The sequence below is a fragment of the Bubalus bubalis genome, chromosome 9 (genome assembly GCF_019923935.1).
Source record: "Bubalus bubalis isolate 160015118507 breed Murrah chromosome 9, NDDB_SH_1, whole genome shotgun sequence".
In the NCBI taxonomy this organism is placed as follows: domain Eukaryota; kingdom Metazoa; phylum Chordata; class Mammalia; order Artiodactyla; family Bovidae; genus Bubalus; species Bubalus bubalis.
Window position 1 is genome coordinate 64,285 of NC_059165.1, and position 17,760 is coordinate 82,044.

Sequence of the window (17,760 nt, forward strand, 5' to 3'; positions counted from 1 at the left end):
CTGCACAGGACCAGCTTGGTGTTTGGGGAAAGCGGCTCTGAAGAGTTTAAATTCTGTTGTCTGAGGCTTAGCACAGGTTATCTTTTGAAATCTAAGCTTCCAGGTATAATTCTATCTCAGATCTCACAGGACTTGCCCTTTCAGGTCAGATTTTTTTTTTTTTTTTTTTTTAGGTCAGATAATTTAAAAGGTTAAAATAGCTACAAAAGCAGTAACTTTGACGTAGGCCTCTGTTGGCAAAGCTTTAGCAAGTGGTTAGGTGACGTTGTAGCGTCACGGGGAGTTATTCAGATACTGGAGTTTTGCCAAATTTACTCAAATAACCACTATCATCCTTTACGCTGCTTTGTCAGTGGAGACCTCGTCAATGCAGTTTGTGCTTTTAGTGACTGAGACTTTGTTTCAACTGGTGACTTGCAAAAATGTCTGTATGTGTTGGGTGATTTTTCTTCTGCTTGGGGTGCACCAAGTCAGCCAGGTTTGTGGATCACAGAGGGCCAGATGCTGAGGGACACTGCACAAGCGTCTACCCAGAGTAGGAAGTGGAGAGGAAGCCTGTCTGAGTCAGCGTTGCCCACAATCAAGGCTTACGCAGACTGAGCGACACTTCCCTGTAGATCCAGCACTGTTCACATTTCTCCACTCAGTACATTTCTCAGCCAAATATTCATCCTCCTCCCTGCCTTTCAAGCTTCCCCTCATCCATCATGCTTAGCTGATGTTCCCAGGAAGCTTTCCTTGGTCATTCTAAGCAAAGGGAGCTTTCACTGCCTGCCTCGATGGAGCACAGGCTATAGACACAGTTGTGTTTTCAACTGCAAAGCTCACTCCTAGAGGGGAGCATGGGTTTAATTCAACTCTGACTCTCATGGTACGTAATTGCTTTTCAGTGAAAGTTTATTGAGGAAATGGGTTCCAGGCATAGTCTGCTCCTAGAAAGCTTCAGAACCATTAAAACATTTCATTAAAGTATGTTTGCGATGGAGGCCTAATACTCCCGAAACACACTGTTCAACATTATTCTGGGAGGAAAATTACCTATTGGCTTTGGTTTGTTCATTTCTAAGGGAAGCTGGTGACCCAGATATTGAGAGAGATTTAAAAATGATAAGCTTAATTCACTGCTGCTGCTGCTAAGTCATGTCAGTCGTGTCTGACTCTGTGTGACCCCATAGACGGTGGCCCACCAGGCTCCCCTCCCTGGTATTCTCCAGGCAAGAACACTGGAGTGGGTTGCCATTTCCTTCTCCAATGCATGAAAGTGAAAAGTGAAAGTGAGTTTGCTCAGTTGTGTCCGACACTTCGCGACCCCATGGACTGCAGCCCACCAGGCTCCTCCATCCATGGGACTTCCCAGGCAAGAGTACTGGAGTGGGTTGCCATTGCCTTCTCCAAGCTTAATTCACTGACTGCCTTCAAACTCTGGGCAGTGGAGGAAAACGGGTGGTGGGAGTGTGGAGTCCAGTCTCTCATTACCTTCCCCTCGTCTACTCCAGGCAAGGCTCCCTCCCGCTCACATCAGCCGCGGAGCCGGCAGACAGAGCGTCTCTTGTTTCCTGAGTTCTACAGTGTATCCCAGTGGCTACAGCGTATTGATTGCTGCAACAGTTTAAACAAAACATTATTTAGACTCATGATATAATTTTAGATATTCCTAATAAGAAGTTGATGATAGGTCTTCTACTCAATATCTCATCCGTAACCTTTCGGCTAGAGATATTCAAACACAAAGGGCACATGACCTACATCCTCAGTACCTGGGCCCCTGCCTCCCTGAAGTCAGGTGAGATGACAGAAATAGCTTAAGAAAGGGGGTCCTCTTGGATTTCTAAATAACTAAGAAAAGGAAGGGAAGCATTTGCTCAAAGCCTTCTGTTTTCGAATAAATGAAATATATGGCATTCAGAAAACCACAGGGATTGTAAAGTAAAAAGTTAGCTGTTTGCCTGCTTCCTAAGCTATAGATGAGCGAGTCAACACTGAATTATAACCAAGTCAATTCTTACTCTAAACTTTTCTCAGGAATGATGCCCTTTTGAATTTTAGTTCTGTAGGGAAAGTTTACTAAGCCATACTTCCAGCAAAATTCCTGCTGTTAATAATTATTCACAGAATTATTGTTCTCCACAGAAACAAACCTGTTCTAACTTCCTAAGAAGCAAATGGGACGAAGAACCCTGTGCTAAGGAGAAGAAGTCTGGAGTACGGGACTGTTCCTAGCTGCTACCAAAAAGGTAGGGTGCTGTGAAAAACCAGGGTCATCAGTGTTTTCTGTAAAGGGCCAGATAACCCTTTCAGGCTTTCCGCACAGTCTCTGCTGAAACCACTCCAGTGTGTCCCAGTCGTGTGACGGCGGCTACAGCCAGCCTGTAAGTGAGCATGGCTGTGTTCTAGTAAAACTTTATTTATAAATAAACAGGCCTCTGGTGTATTTGGTCCATAACCCATAGTTTGCCTGACTCTTGGAAAGCTGATCTTTGGAGATTTTAAGTCTATTTCCTCACGTAATTATGTGGAAATTATTTTTTTTTAATGCACATCTAAGTTTTCTGTGTATATCACAAAGACCACAGATAACAGAATGATGGCATTCAAAAAAAAAAAAAAAAGAGTACTGGCCTCTAACTTTTCTCCTAAGAATCCTCTTTGCGTGATACCCATTTTTCACTGAACATGAGGAGTTACACACCTGTCACCTGTCTGCTGATTTCACTCAGTAAACTCAGTGTCAGTCGATGTTAGTCACTCAGTCAGCCCCAACTCTGAGACCCCGTGGACTTGCAGCCACCAGGCTCCTCTGTCCAGGGGATTCTCCAGGCAGGAACACTGGAGTGTGTTGCCATGCCCTCCTCCAGGGGACCTTCCTGACTCAAGGACTGAATCCAGGTCTCCTGCATCGCAGGCAGATTCTTATTGTCTGAGCCCCCAGGGAAGCCCCCAGGAAACGCACAGGACATTTTTAAAATGTCCAGGAAAGCGGAGTGACGTCAGTCAGACATGGAATGCATGACTGCTCCGTTGTTTGGACCTGATTAGTTAATAAACAGGCGTGTTGGCGATTCTTTCAGCTTGCTAGGGGGCCTGGAATGTATTACTGAAATTAGGGGTTGTTGCTGTTCAGTCGCTCAGTCGTGTCCAACTCTTTGCCAGCCTGTGGACTGAAGCATGCCAGGCTTCCCTGTCCTTCACCATCTCCCAGAGTTTGCTCAAAAGGGTGCATGAATATAAACATTTTGGGAACTTTGAAAGTAAGTAACAATCTTGACAAAAAATGTAAACAAAATCATAGCTCATGAATATGTATTTGCATTCTACTGTACATTAGCTGCATGACAGGCTATAAAATAAGTTGAAAAGAGGCAGTTACGAGGTGACACTTGTCACATTCAAGTCCTTCTTACTTGATCCGCTACAAACCAGATTAGCTGCCATACCTGTAAGTTTTCATCATCCGCAACGGATTGTCAGAGTGCTTAGGGAAAACAACAGCTCTCAAAAATTCAAATATGAAGCCTATTGTATTTGCGTAACCCAAAATAATTTTTAAATGGAAAATAAATATTATTATATAATCTGATGAAGATTACACATGTCATTTTTAACACAGTGAATCACAGTGAAGATAACACAGATATAAACATTGCATGTCCATGGGTATTCCAGGTCATTTTTCAAAATGTGCTGAAAACAATTATTTAAGAAGACCAGCATGATTTTGCAGTCTTAGGATTGCTATTTGGCGTTTCAAACTAAATTCTGGCCACCAAGGGCTCCACATTCCTTCAGCCAGTCTGGGATATTTTCTAGGATTTTAGAGGATTTTAGTTTTGAAAAGCTTGATGGCCATAGGGATGGAACAAAACATTGATCTGGGACAAGTGGCAGCAAACCAAGTCTTGAGAAGAGCAAATGATTGGTGAGATGCCGTTGTCCATTACAGACTATGGCACTATGGCACTGTACCAATTCAAGCAGTATAACTGGAAGAGGCTTTCTCCCATTTGGCTTATTTGAGCTCAACCAAGTCAGATGCCTGGAGTCTTCGCTACAGCAATGCTTATTCCTGCCAAGGACTCAGATAGTCTGTTCTCATGGCAACACTTCTGTCTTGTCCCAGGTGGACCTCTGGACCAGGTGACATGGAAAAGACTGAATCTTGAGGTTAAAATCATGCAATCAAACCTTCTAGAGTACACCACAGAGTGTGTGAAAATTAGAATTTTGAACAAGCAAACATAAATTAGTCAAGTTTGTTATTGCTCTCCAAGATAAGTATATAAATGGTTGGGCTTTATGAGCTAAGACTGTATTATCTGATCTCAGATGATATTTGAAAGTAATAATGACAAAAATGGCCTTTAATATATCAGGATACAGAAAGAAGAAATGCTGAACTACGTTAACATGGGTGGATAGCTGATATCTCTCCAGTGATATTTTAGGTTCTTTTTCTATTTGTCAAGAAGCCAGAAACTCACCCTGAGTTGTTCCAGGGGAAGAGAAAAACTTTGAACAAAAAAAGTTGTAGAAAATTATTGGCTATGTTTCTGCTTATCATGTGGTTATGAGTATTACAATACCAATATTGAGATTATATGTGCATAAATGTTTAAAAAAACGCTGAAGATACACATAAAAGTCTAACCAGTAAGCAGTTTTTAACCAATAAATGCTCAAAATGTTAGCAATGACCTTGATCAGAAACATATCAGTGATTAACACTGAGGAAATTTGAATGTGACCAAACAGGAAGTAATTACAAGGATATTACAAATCCTATTATATAAGTAAACGTCTGGAAATTTTGCACCAGCTAAAGTAGACCTTGGTAACCAGACTGAATACTCTGCAATGACAAGTAAATTACATAATGGCATTGTAATTATGTAATTGACTCTGCTTAGTATATTTATGCCAATTTATATGGAGTCAGCCTCATTGGGAAAAACCTAATGCTTATTCACTTTTTTTACTTTTTGTATTTGCTTTGCAAAGACAATCCTAAAACACAATGCTTTACTGATTTTAATTTTTGCCTTTTTGACACTTACTTCTTTTATTTTGCAATTTGAAATGCAACCAGATGCTTCTGTGAAATAACTGAATTATGAAACAAAAACAAAATGACTTTCTCTAAATCTTGTCTATAGGCAATCCACAAGCAGTTACCCTGCATGTGAAACCGGAAACATAGGGATTCGTAAACATTCTAAATTATAAAATATGTTTAAAATACTATGTAATTGTCACATTAAAAGACAAACTGTTCCTTTCTTTTAACGTTTGCCACTAAAAGTGGCTATAGAACCTTGAGGAGTATTGTAACATAGCAATATTTAAGAAAATTCCAAGTCCTTTGAATCCATGTGTAATGGCAGTATTGTTTAAATCCTTCTAAAGAAATCTAAAAAATGTCAGGCGATGGTCATAGTCTCATTTTAGGGATAGCTGGGATGATATCATCATCAGTCTTTATCATGTAAATGTGTGTGTTTCAGAAGCCTGCAAAATCCCACTGAGGGTCTATGTGCAGCCCTTTGTGAATGAGGAAACCTGTTCGCCCACCGTAGACTTTGGTTTGTGAGAACATGACTGGATTCATGGCTGTATGAGACTCCGGCCCGTGGTCAAGATTCCGGGGCCCAAAGAGGGATGAGAGGAACTGTGGCCAGTGGACAACTTACCCACGGGCAGGAGAGCTGTTCTCTACAGTCATGCTGGGAGACACACCTCCTCTGAAGCACCTGATGAAACAGATGTGGCCAACAGAGCTTCTACACACTTAAGTCTGTGACATTTCTGAAACATTTTCTTTTTGGCCTCCTACCAACTTAGCCGTGTGGACAATTGAGGCAGCTCAGATCCAAGCGCAGACATTTGTGCGTCATTCTGCTTTCACGGTGCTCTGGACCGGTGCTCTTCCAGACGAGCAGCCACTGCTCACAGGTGGCTGCTGGTCACTTGATGTACCAAAAATGCTAACACAATCCCGCTTTTCAAAACTCAATACAAAAATAAAAAATTTAAAATATTGTGTTAGTTTTTCATATTGATTATATATTAGAATAATAGTTTGGATATATTAAAATATAGTTAATTTTATCAGCTTTTTTTTTTTTTTTACTTTTTAAAATGTGTCTAAGAGAAAAGTTAAAATTACATATGTGGTTTGTATCATTTATATTAGGCGGGACTTTTTCTTCTAGACAATAACGTCTACAACAGTATTATTCTAATTTCTACCTTATTTATGTATTTGTAGGACAAATGTGCTCTTCTGGTTTGAGAAAAAAAACACTGGGATTCCAATTAGACTTTTTAAATGGGGGAAAAAATTCAAGATTGTCCTTCTCTGTGGCAAAATAGTCTGGTTTATGCTATGTATCTGAAACTTATTTGAGAACAAAAATCAATAATGCAATATAATAACTGTCAGTTCTAAAATGCAAAATATAGTTTATTGTTTGCTGAAATTCCCTTGATTATTCTGCTTTGTGACTATGTTGTGCAATAAACATTACAGAATAGTTCATCAAATTAAGGTTGTATCTGCGTTAGTCTACTATTATTTAGCTAAGTACTCTTTGAGAGAGATAATATATCCCATTTTACCAGGCAATATAAATGTGTATTGTTCTTTCAAAAATGTTAACTATGCTAACTTAAGTAGCATCTCTATGAAATCTCAGGTTGAATCATTTGGATGAAATGACAGATTTTTGTGAAAGCTTGTTTTCCACTGAAATGACTATCTCAGTCATTTAGGCATTATCAGGTCTTAATTTTTAACATTCAGATCAAAATCTAAAACTCCCTCTGATTTTGAGAGAATGCAATCTGCAGGTTAAAAAGACGAAATTACACTCACACCCTCACTCACCAGGGAGCGGGCGTGTGCGCTGGTGTAACTGGGTAAATTCTTAAATGCATACTGGCCTCCTGCATCTGCAGCGCTCTTCACACGACATCTTTCCCACGTCCGACCCATGCAGGCAGCCCTGAGGGCTGGGGGGACAGGGACGAGGGCTGGGGGGACAATGTGTCTTCATCTGACTCTATGCCCCATTCCATTAAGATTCCTTTCCTTCTCTTCTTCCCTTTTGCAAATACATGGGACACTTGCCATCTATCACCTAACCATGTACACAGGCTTCACAGGAAATCTCCTCGGGAAAGGACACAAGGAAATTGGTCTTTTAAAATGGAAATCTTAATGCTTAGGGAATAAGGCATTCTTAAAAGGTTAAAACTAGTGAGCCTCTTATAATACCTAAAATGGAAATTGAGAGAATAAAGAAGGAAAGAGACAGTAAAGAAGATAAGTAGTCTCTACTAGTTAATAAACATAAAACAAACACAAATACTCTTTCTCAGAAGCTCAGCTGCTAGGCCTCATGGGCCTTCTCCTCCATGTCAGTGACCTGTCAGGCCCTGATATTACGGAAGACAAGAAGTCCTATTTTCCTCATGAGAACAGTAGTGAAGTAAGACCTGCACTTGGAAAGCAGAACATCTACAAGGTCTGACAGTCCCCAGAAACCAGAGGTTTAATTTAATTTTCCAACTTAATAGTTCTGAAGAAGCGCCAAAAGAATTTAAGATCTCTCTTTTTGATGAGGATTTTTATCTGATAGTCATTTTTGTTGTCCAAAATTTTGGCCTGAAAATATTTTTTTTTAATTAAAGAATCCTACTAAAATATGCTACATAATTAAGTTGATAAAAATGTCCATTTAAGCTCAAACTAGAGATAAATCTGTGGTGTTTGGAATTTAACTGTGAGTTTTTATAAGGAAAAAGTTTGTATGAAAACCAAAGAAAAATATTTTGAAAAAATCATGGTGAAGTATTAGGTCTAATGTTATAGCTTCTCAAGAGTCTGATTTGAAATCAATTTTTTTTTTTCCTTTGTTTCTGTTTATTAAAGTAAATGAAAAGCTGCATTGTCCTAAATTTCTCAACATGGAAACTTTCAAAACTACATTGTGAATTATGAGTGCTTCCATTCCAAGCATGAGAAAAAAGTATACTAGCTTTCTAGAAATATCCTTAGCCCATAAGCAGTATATCTAAAGAATCATCAATTGAAGGAAAAAAAGAACCTTTATAAACAAAAATGTTTCCTTACTCTGTGTGTGCGTGCTCAGTCGTGTCCGACTCTTTGCGACCCCATGGACGGTAGCCCGCCAGGCTCCTCTGTCCATGGGATTCTCCAGGCAAGAGTGCTGAAGTGGGTTACCATTTCCTTCTCCAGGGGATCTTCCTGACCCAGGGATCGAACCCGCATCTCCTACATTGCAGGCTGATTCTTTACCGCTGGGCCACTGGGGAAGCCCCTTCCTTACTATAGTGAATTCAGTAATGAATGATCTTACAATGGGATATTACTCTCATTCTATTCAGACATCCTGGCACCAGCCATTGGTATAGATTATTTTACAAATTTAGAACCTTGGTCAGTATAGAATTTATCCATAAAAATGTTCCTATCTTTAAAACTGTACAAGCTCATGAATAAATTCAATTTTATTTGAAATGGCAAAGAGTCAGTCTTCATTAGCCTAAGTCCCAGTCTTTTCTTTTTTTCACTAAATTTCTTTTTCCCACTCCTAAGTGCTGTCCATCATAAGGACTTCTTATTAGAGAGCAGGTGAAGGTGAGAATAAATTCCTCAGCATGAGTTTGTAAAACACTTTTTTCCAGAACTATAAAATGGCAGAATTTTGTGATAGAACATTTCAGGTTATTAGTAATATGGTGTATATAAATAAAGACAAGATAAAAAAGCATTCTCCACACAAGGTTTAGGGGCATATGGTTTCATAGCCCTTAAAATATGCTTCAGTTTCTCACCATTGTAAGTGGTATATATGCAATTTTTTGCACATACACCTGTAACCTAATCATCTTCTTGTAAACAGTTTGAGCACATTACTGAAGGTATTGTAAATGTCATGGGAATACATCTTATAGCTGAGCAACGTCCAAAGGAATTACCCTCTTCAGAAATCCAAAGGGTGGAGGATGGCTAGGTTTTCAAAGCAAAAACAATTTGTTACTATTTACCTCAAATGTGCACCACTGGTCCCCGAAAACGTTTTTATATGTTGTGTTTAGTCGCAATTTCAAATCTAACTCATCGGATTCTGATATCCATTATGTACCACAGGAGACACTAGTTTCTCATAAAGCAGTCACATGCATTGAAGTTAGGATGCCCAACTGACACACATGTATTTTTTGCACCTCAGAAACAGAACCACAATATAGTGCACATCATGCTTCCACCTTCCTTGCTGAAGGACAAAACGCACAAACTGCCAGGGTTTGGCTCCCACACAGGAAGAAAGCCACTAGTCCTCCGGCAGGACTGCGTCACCCTGCTGAGCTCCGACCTCCAGGGCAGGGTCCTCCTCCCGTCCTTCCGGGGCTGCGGGGGCGCCTGGGGGCCCCCGCGTCTCCTCCGCCGGGCGCCCCTCCGTCTCCGGGCCGGCCTCCTCCATCTCCTCCTCGGATGCATGGGGCTCCACCCTGGGGGCCGCGGCGTCTCCATCAGCACCGCTGACCTCCTCCCCCGCCTGCACCTCTGGCAGCTCCACCCCGGCCCCCTCGGCTGCCCCCGGGGCCCCCTCGCCCCCTGGGACGCCCCCGTCGCCACCCTGAGGTGGAGACGGCTCCCGGCTGGCCCGGCCCTCCTGGACGCCGCTGTGGCTGCTGCTGGCGCTGCCGAGCCTGGAGGAGGCCACCACGGCCTTGACCGCCGCCTGGGGAGACAGAGAGGTCAGGGGTTACTGCACGAAAATCCCCGCCCAGAGGAGGCCACCTGGCCTTGACCGCTGCCGGGGGAGACCGAAGGATCAGGGGCTACTTCTACTGAAAATCCCAAATCAGAGCTTGATCTCAATTTTGCATTTAGGGCGTGTTATTCTGTTACTATTTAGTCTTGGAAAGTGTATGATTCCAAGATTGTCTAATGAAAACTTGTTTGAAGAATGAAAAGCAAAATCTGTTTAATCTCAGATTAGTCATCTGGAGGAAAGCCTAAATAAATGCACTTTCCCACGGATTGCCAATATTCAAAAACTTTAGTTGTGCTTCCCAAAGTATGGGACACTACTTCCATGGATGTTAATAGGTACTATAAAGATAAGAGAGTTCCATGGTCAAATTTGTTTGAGAAATTCTGGGTTAAGTCAAGGATATTTAATCTAGGATATTTCAAATTAATTTGATCATGGAACCCTTCATGTTTTTTAGCTTGTATCAACCGGTAAGCGACTGCTGAATACAACACTATTTTTGACCCCCAGCTGTCCTCTGAGATTTTCTATATGTATAGCTAGTCCTAAATACTATTATGTAAGAGAAAAACACTTCATCTCTATTCCATATATGTTCTATTAAAAGGGATACAATTTGATGGATAACTTTCCTATCACTTGAATTATTTTAATTTTACCAAGTATAATTATTTGCCTATATTATAAAATATAGCTTGAAAAAAATTGTTTCCCAGTTTTAGCATATTCAGAAAGAAGACAACTTTCTTAATAAATATTAGTTCCGGAACAACACTTTCAAGCAGTTCAGCCTTAATTAAATGGGAAGTAATGACAATGTATTTGTTTGGTGAGTGAATCTCAACATCCCACACATTTCCCTTTATTGACAATGAACCCTGGGAACTCCCTGGCAGTCGTTGGTAGGAGTCCGTGCTTCACTAAGAGTCCCGCAAGCTGCCCAGTGCCATTTCCTCCTCCAGAATTCCCCAAACAGAAAAATAAAACCCACACTGAATTCTTACAAGAGGATAACAGAACTGAGGTTGGCTTTATATGATCACGATTGGGGTTTCAAAGCAGCATTTTCCCAGGTACCACAGGAGACAAGTAACAGTATTAGATAAACAATAGCAGAATTATCTTTGATTAACAAGATATGAGAAAAATCTTTTTTAAAAAATAAAACAAAATAAATGCCATCTAACCTTGAGCTTGCGCCGGGCATTGAATTCTTGGAGCTTCTTTTGAGCCGTATCCATGTGTACAAAATTGGCAGCTTTACCTGTGACCCACGGGTGCTGGAGAGCTTGAAAGGTAGTCAGCCTTTTCTTAGGATCCAACACAATTAATTTTCTGACCTGAAATGATAAAGAACCATCTACTTCTTCGGGAGATTTTCATGGTTACCTGGGCTTGCCCCTCAGCTGTGAACTTCTAGGTGAGAGAGTCAGTTCCTAGGCAGGTTGATAGGGAGTCTAGGGGTCCCCAAGGAGAGAGGGGTCTGGAATTCTCAAGGAGGAAGAAAGGACAAACTTTTTTTCTTTCTCCACATTCCTTAGGATTATATAACAATAATGTATCCTGCCTGAGGACAGTCTCTGGATTAAGGACAGTCTTTGGGTTAAACCTTCTGGCTAATTCTGTTATCTTAAAATGTAAATTATGGGAGCAGGTGTGGTGAGGTCTTTACAACCTCCAGACACTCTTTGGATTCATTGGAGAGTATATAACTTCGTTGTTAACACTAGCAAGCGGGTACTCTTTCTGCCCCCTCTGATGCCTATGTCAGAAGCTTTCTCTATCTCCTTTATACTTTAATAAAACCTTATTACACAAAAGCTCTGAGCGATCAAGCCTCGTCTCCGGCCCCGGATTGAATTATTCTCCTCTGGGGGCCAAGAATCCCGGTGTCTTCGCGTGATTCAACAACAACCTTTCATAGGTCTTATTTAATTTACTTGGCAGTACACTAAATATACATTATTATTCTATCTTCTTGGCAGTGCACTAAATATACATTAAACAACCTTTTTAAGTCCCCAGTGGTCACTGTGGGGATGGCTTCAGGCAGCAGTAGCTGAGGAGTCTGGAAAGAGTGCTGTGTGCGAACCAAGAGCCCAAACTGGCAGACAGATGCCCGCAGATCAGAGAAACAAGGCTTGCCTTGCCTGTGAACTGCAAGAACTTTGAGTGGGAGCCAGCATCTGGATAATACTAGGTTGCAACTTCACACAACTTAGAATTCAGAAGGTAAACTACATCTCAGGGGAGACGGACCATTCATGCAGCCATCATTCCTTCTGTGGGGACTGAAGGGCAAACAAAAGGGGGCAGGGTCACAGCCTTTATGATTACACCGTGATCCTAGCAATAGTGCTCTCTAAGCCCTTAAGGACAGGTTCAGTTCAGTAACTCAGTCGTGTCTGACTCTTTGCGACCCCATGGACTGCAGCACGCCAGGCCTCCCTGTCCATCACCAACTCCCAGAGTTTACTCAAACTCATGTCCATTGAGTCGGTGATGCCATCCAACCATCTCCTCCTGCCTTCAGTCTTTCCCAGCATCAGGGTCTTTTCAAATGAGTCAGCTCTTCGCATCAGGTGGCCAAAGTATTGGAGTTTCAGCATCAGTCCTTCCAATGAACACTCAGGACTGATTTCCTTTAGGATGGACTGGTTGGATCTCCTTGCTTTCCAAGGGACTTCAAGAATCTTCTCCAACACCACAGTTCAAAAGCATCAGTTCTTCAGTGCTCAGCTTTCTTTATAGTTCAACTCTCACATCCATACGTGCTGCTGCTGCTGCTGCTGCTAAGTCGCTTCGGTTGTGTCCGACTCTGTGCGACCCCATATACGGCAGCCCACCAGGCTCCCCTGTCCCTGGGATTCTCCAGGCAAGAACACTGGAGTGGGTTGCCATTTCCTTCTCCAAAGCGTGAAAGTGAAGTTGCTCAGTCATGTCTGACTCCCAGCAACCCCATGGAGTGCAGCCTACCAGGCTCCTCTGTCCATGGGATTTTCCAGGCAAGAGTACTGGAGTAGGGTGCCATTGCCTTCTCCACATCCATACATGACTCCTAGGAAAACCACAGCCTTGACTAGATGGACATTTGTTGACAAAGAAATGTCTCTGCTTTTTAATATGCTGTCTAGGTTGGTCATAGCTTTTCTTCCAAGGAGCAAGCGTCTTTTAATTTCATTTAATTGCAGTCACCATCTGGAGGCCCCCAAAATAAAGTTTGCCACTGTTTCCCCATCTATTTGCCATGAAGTGATAGGACCTGATGCCATGATCTTTGTTTTCTGAATGCTGAGCTTTAAGCCAACTTTTTCACTCTCTTCTTTCACTTTCATCAAGAGCCTCTTTAGTTCATCTTCACTTTCTGCCATAAGGGTGGTGTCATCTGCATATCTGAGGTTATTGATATTTCTCCTGGCAATCTTGATTCCAGCTTGTGTTTCATCCAGCCCAGGGTTTCTCATGATGTACTCTGCATATAAGTTAAATAAGTAGGGTGACAATATACAGCCTTGACATACTCCTTTTCCTATTTGGAACCAGTCTGTTGTTCCATGTCCAGTTCTAACTGTTGCTTCCTGACCTGCATAGAGATTTCTCAAGAGGCGGGTCAGGTGGTCTGGTATTCCTATCTATTTCAGAATTTTCCACAGTTTATTGTGATCCACACAGTCAAAGACTTTGGCATAGTCAATAAAGCAGAAATAGATGCCTTTCTGGAACTGTCTTACTTTTTCGATGATCCAGCAGAAGGTGGCAATTTGATCTTCCCATCAGGAAGCCTTCATAAGCCTGTTATCCCTTGAAGGAAAATGCCAAGAGCTGGGGTAAAAGCCTACTTAGAATCAAAGAAAAGGTGTCAGTAGTTTGGGGATATGGTTTGTTTAAAAGGACTGAATTCAAATGAATCATAGCCCATTCTGGGAGGTTTACCCCAATGGTGAGCATGAGCAGACAATGAATTGCCACGAAGTTCAACAACCAAAATAATCCCCAGCCCTGGGCTCAGAGAAGTGACCTGGGATGAGGCAGAGATTACCTGGAGTCAGGAAGCACGCTTAAGTCCTAACTTGTTCAAAGTCTCTACTTCTGTGACCTCAAAGACCCACATGTGTCTGACCTCAGACACCCACCCGCCCCTACTGAGTGACTATGGACACTCTCCTGGGCCCTCTTCTTACACAACCTAATTTCCACTCTAATTTCCTTGTAAACACATTCTTACAGGCATGCAACATTTTTAAAAAATTTATGTAATCCTATCCATACCCTTATCAATTAGTAACTTTAGCTCCAATTCATGAATTAGGGATGGAAGGAAGCTCAAAGATTTAGTGATTCGTGTAACTGGTGGGGGCTATATGATGGCACCCCACTCCAGTACTCTTGCCTGGAAAATCCCATGGATGGAGGAGGCTTGTGGGCTGCAGTCCATGGGGTTGTGAAGAGTTGGACACGACTGAGTGACTTCACTTTCACTTTGATACATTGGAGAAGGAAATGGCAACCCACTCCAGTGTTCTTGCCTGGAGAATCCTAGGGACAGGGGAGCCTGGTGGGCTGCCATCGATGGGGTCACACAGAATTGGACACGACTGAAGCGACTTAGCAGCAGCAGCAGCATACTCATACTAGGGTTTGTCTTGTCTTAGAATTTGTCCTGTGGCCTAAACACCACAGTGCCTTCATGGTAGACAAGCTTTCTGAGTTTCAGTCTGCCGGTGTGTAAAATAAAGGACTTTGGATGACTTAAGGCATAAGATCTTTTCTAATTCTAAAAATCCAAAAACTGAACACAGGCTAACAAAATTAGGAAGCTAGTCAAATGAAGAATTAATATCTGGTTCTCCTTTCACTTTCTGTTTTGTAGCATTTGCAAAGAAATGTATGTGGGGTAGAGAGACTGCATTTGAAACTGGTAATCTTGAGATGTTTAGGCTTAAAGTCAGTGAGGAGGTGGAGGGAGCTGAAGAATAATTAAGAAGAAGAATGCACAGCAGTAACAGCTTTGATGGTGGTCAGAGCTATCATCTGTTGGATACATACACTAATAATTTCATGTAAGTTAAGTGATACCTAATCCTTAAAACATCCTTGACAATTAGATACTTCACGCTCATTTTCTAATCATGTTTCCTCTTCCCTATCATCACCATTCTCTCCTGCTTGAAAATACAAAGAATTTATGGAAAGCCAATTAGCATCAAAAATTTATATATGTCATCATTCATCTTTACATTTGGAGACATTGATGCACTGAGTTTTTAAGAAAGTTGTTGAAGATCACACTCAGTGACCTCGTCAGGATTCAGACCCAAAGATGTGCCATTATCCTACAGCTCTGCTTACAGACCAGCTCCCCAAGCACCATGAGAGAACAGATGCAGGTATTGCTAATAAGTGTTTCATTTAGGGGCTCAAAGATTCCTTTAGTTCTGAAGTTATGTAAATGTTTTAACCAACAGGAGGTGTAGCTGAATGAAGGAACATCACAGGTAACCTTCTTGTCCATTTAACCTTTTATCAGAGATAAAAAGAAACAGAAGGGGGCTAACTAATGGGATTATTATTGAGTTAGTTGGTGATGGTTACTTAGTATGTATCATATCCCTTAATTCTTCCAAAGACCTAGAGACAGGTACCAGTACCATCCAGAGAAGAAAACCAAAGCACAGAGAGGTCAGGTTAGCACAAGGTCAAACCTGCAACTATTAGAAAGGGGGTGGGGGGGTGGGGGCGGGGCACTTGAACCCAGGCATGTCGGACTTTTAAGAATCCTTGATCCATTTCCCGACTGATGTTTTCATTCAACGAACATTTACTGAGCATGAACTTCAGGTCCACATGGCACTAAGATCTGGGCCCACCTGCTTCATCCTCTCCCAGAGCCTGAACCTCATTAAGGAATACCTCTGAGCACAGCATATGCAAATGATGCTTATCGTGAAAAAGGAGGCCCGGGGCAGAGGATCAAGCGGCAGGAGAAATGAACCGACTGTGAGGAGAACGGCATGCCCCTCGAAGACCAGGTCTCCTCAACAAGGTCACGGCAGCCAGGGCTTGAAAACGAGTCACCTGTGCTGCCCTGTGACCCCTGGAGGGGCGGGGGGGGGGGTCACGAGGGAGGGGACACGCGCCGATGCGAATCCGTGTGCTGCAAGGCAGAGAGCACACAACACTGTGAAGCCGCTTTCCTTCGATTAAAACACACTAAAAAAGATTAGCTACCCGTGTAAAGAGCTCTGTGTGTGTGTGGAAAGGAAGGAGGAGGATGACGGAGGGGCATCACAGGGCGGACGGAGGAGCAGCAGGCACGTGGAGAGTCATGCTGCCGGGACTGGGGTCTGCTCGCCGAGGACAGCCCTCTCTGTGTCTGTGTCTGTGTGTGTGTCTCTGTGTCTGTGTGTGTGTGGTGGAGAGGAAGGGGCAGGGGGGATGAAGGGACAGCATAGAGTACCCAGAGTCATGCTGCTAGGACAGGGGTCTGCGCGCCGAGGACAGCAGTCTGTGTCTGTCTGTGTGTCTGTCTGTTTGTGTGTCTGTGTCTCTGTGTCCCTGTGTGTCTGTGTCTGTATGTGTCTGTCTGTGTGTGTCTGTGTATGTGTGTCTCTGTGTGTCTGTGTGTGTGTGTGTGTGTCTGTGTCTGTGTATGTGTGTCTCTGTGTCTGTCTCTGTGTGTGTCTGTGTCTCTGTGTCTGTGTGTCTGTCTATGTCTGTATGTGTGTGTGTCGGTGTTTGTGTGTCTCTTTGTGTCTGTGTGTGTGTATCTGTATGTGTGTGTGTGGTGGAGAGGAAGGAGCAGGGAGGATGAAGGGACAGCACAGAGCACCCAGAGTCATGCCGCCAGGACGGGGGGTCCACGCGCCGTGGAGCAGAGGGGACCCCAGCCCCCAGTGAGGCCGCCCTCCGAGTCCCGCGCGGGGAGTGCACTGCAGACGCGCAGGAAGAGGCAGGGAGAGCAGGAGAGAGGCCGTGGCCGCGGACCAGGAGGAGGGAGGTGGGGGCTTGGACCGGGGCGTCTCGGTGGAGCGGACACACAGACGGGCGACACGGAGATGCTCAGCAGAGGGGGCGCGAGGGGGAGGTGGCGATATCTTCGCATCGCACACACGCTGCCTCTCTTCAGACAGTGCTGGAAAGGTCATGACCTTAGCAAACCTGTTTTCACAGCACACAGATGGTAAGGTGGGAAAAGAGCCCTGGAGAAGGGGTCCAGAAATCTGGACCCTTCCTTTCTGCTGGGAAGCTGTGCGTCACTTCTCTGCACTTGAGCAAACTCATCCTTAAAATTCAAGGAAGATTAAATGAGTCCTGAGATCCTTGGAGATCTAACCTTCTATGATTCAGAAGTCAATTTTTCATCATTTCTGTGTGGTTTCTCTCTAGAACAGGGCTCCCCAATCTCCGGGCTGTGAACTGGTACTTCCTATCTTATCAGCAGCAGTATTAGATTAGAAATAAAGTGCGAAATAAATGTGATCTGCTTAAATCATTCTGAAACTATCCTCCCTATCCCCGGTCCATGGAAAAATTGTCTTCCATAAAGTTGGTCCGTGGTGCCAAAAAGATTGAGGACGATAGCTCTAAAGAATTGATGGTAAAAGCTTCAATGGCATCCCAGTATCTTCATTTTAGAACCAGTGGGCAACGCCCCAGAGGATAGGCCAGCGCCCCACCTGTCCTGAATGCAGATAAACTCCAGTATTACCAGAGGTGAGAAGTCAGTGAAAAATCAAAAAACCCAACAAAATGCACAATGTGACTCGTGTATGGTAGTCATGCAAGATAGGACTTGTGCTACCATCAGGATATTTTAATAAGTTTGAAGATATGAAGAAATAATGTTGCTTCTTTATTCACAGCATAACTAATCTAAGTGGCAGCAAGCCGTTTAAGAAAGAATTCACCTGCGTATGTTATGTGTGGAGTCACCCAGCACAGCTGTCTTCATAGCTTCATA

At 42.9% G+C, this 17,760-nt stretch overlaps 2 protein-coding genes across 8 annotated transcripts in view; one reads left to right on the forward strand and one right to left on the reverse strand.

The window, feature by feature from the left end:
* Positions 1-6,546, forward strand: part of STARD4 (StAR related lipid transfer domain containing 4) — a 32,470-nt gene extending 25,924 nt beyond the window's left edge. For 4 of the 7 annotated variants that reach the window (XM_044947225.1, XM_025292140.2, XM_044947227.1 and 1 more), the window contains 2 exons: positions 2,131-2,234; positions 3,151-6,546. In XM_044947225.1, coding sequence (XP_044803160.1) covers positions 2,131-2,220 — 90 coding nt within the window. In that variant the 3' untranslated portion in view covers positions 2,221-2,234; positions 3,151-6,546. The remainder of the gene's footprint in view (positions 1-2,130; positions 2,235-3,150) is intronic. The other 3 variants (XR_006553116.1, XR_006553117.1, XM_044947226.1) reach the window with 3 other exon arrangements.
* A 2,657-nt stretch (positions 6,547-9,203) lies between these two features.
* Positions 9,204-17,760, reverse strand: part of CAMK4 (calcium/calmodulin dependent protein kinase IV) — a 259,853-nt gene continuing 251,296 nt past the window's right edge. The window contains exons 11-12 of the mRNA XM_025293987.1: positions 10,988-11,140; positions 9,204-9,764 (exon numbers count right to left, since the gene is read on the reverse strand). Of these exons, the coding sequence (XP_025149772.1) occupies positions 9,354-9,764; positions 10,988-11,140 (564 nt within the window). The 3' untranslated portion in view covers positions 9,204-9,353. The remainder of the gene's footprint in view (positions 9,765-10,987; positions 11,141-17,760) is intronic.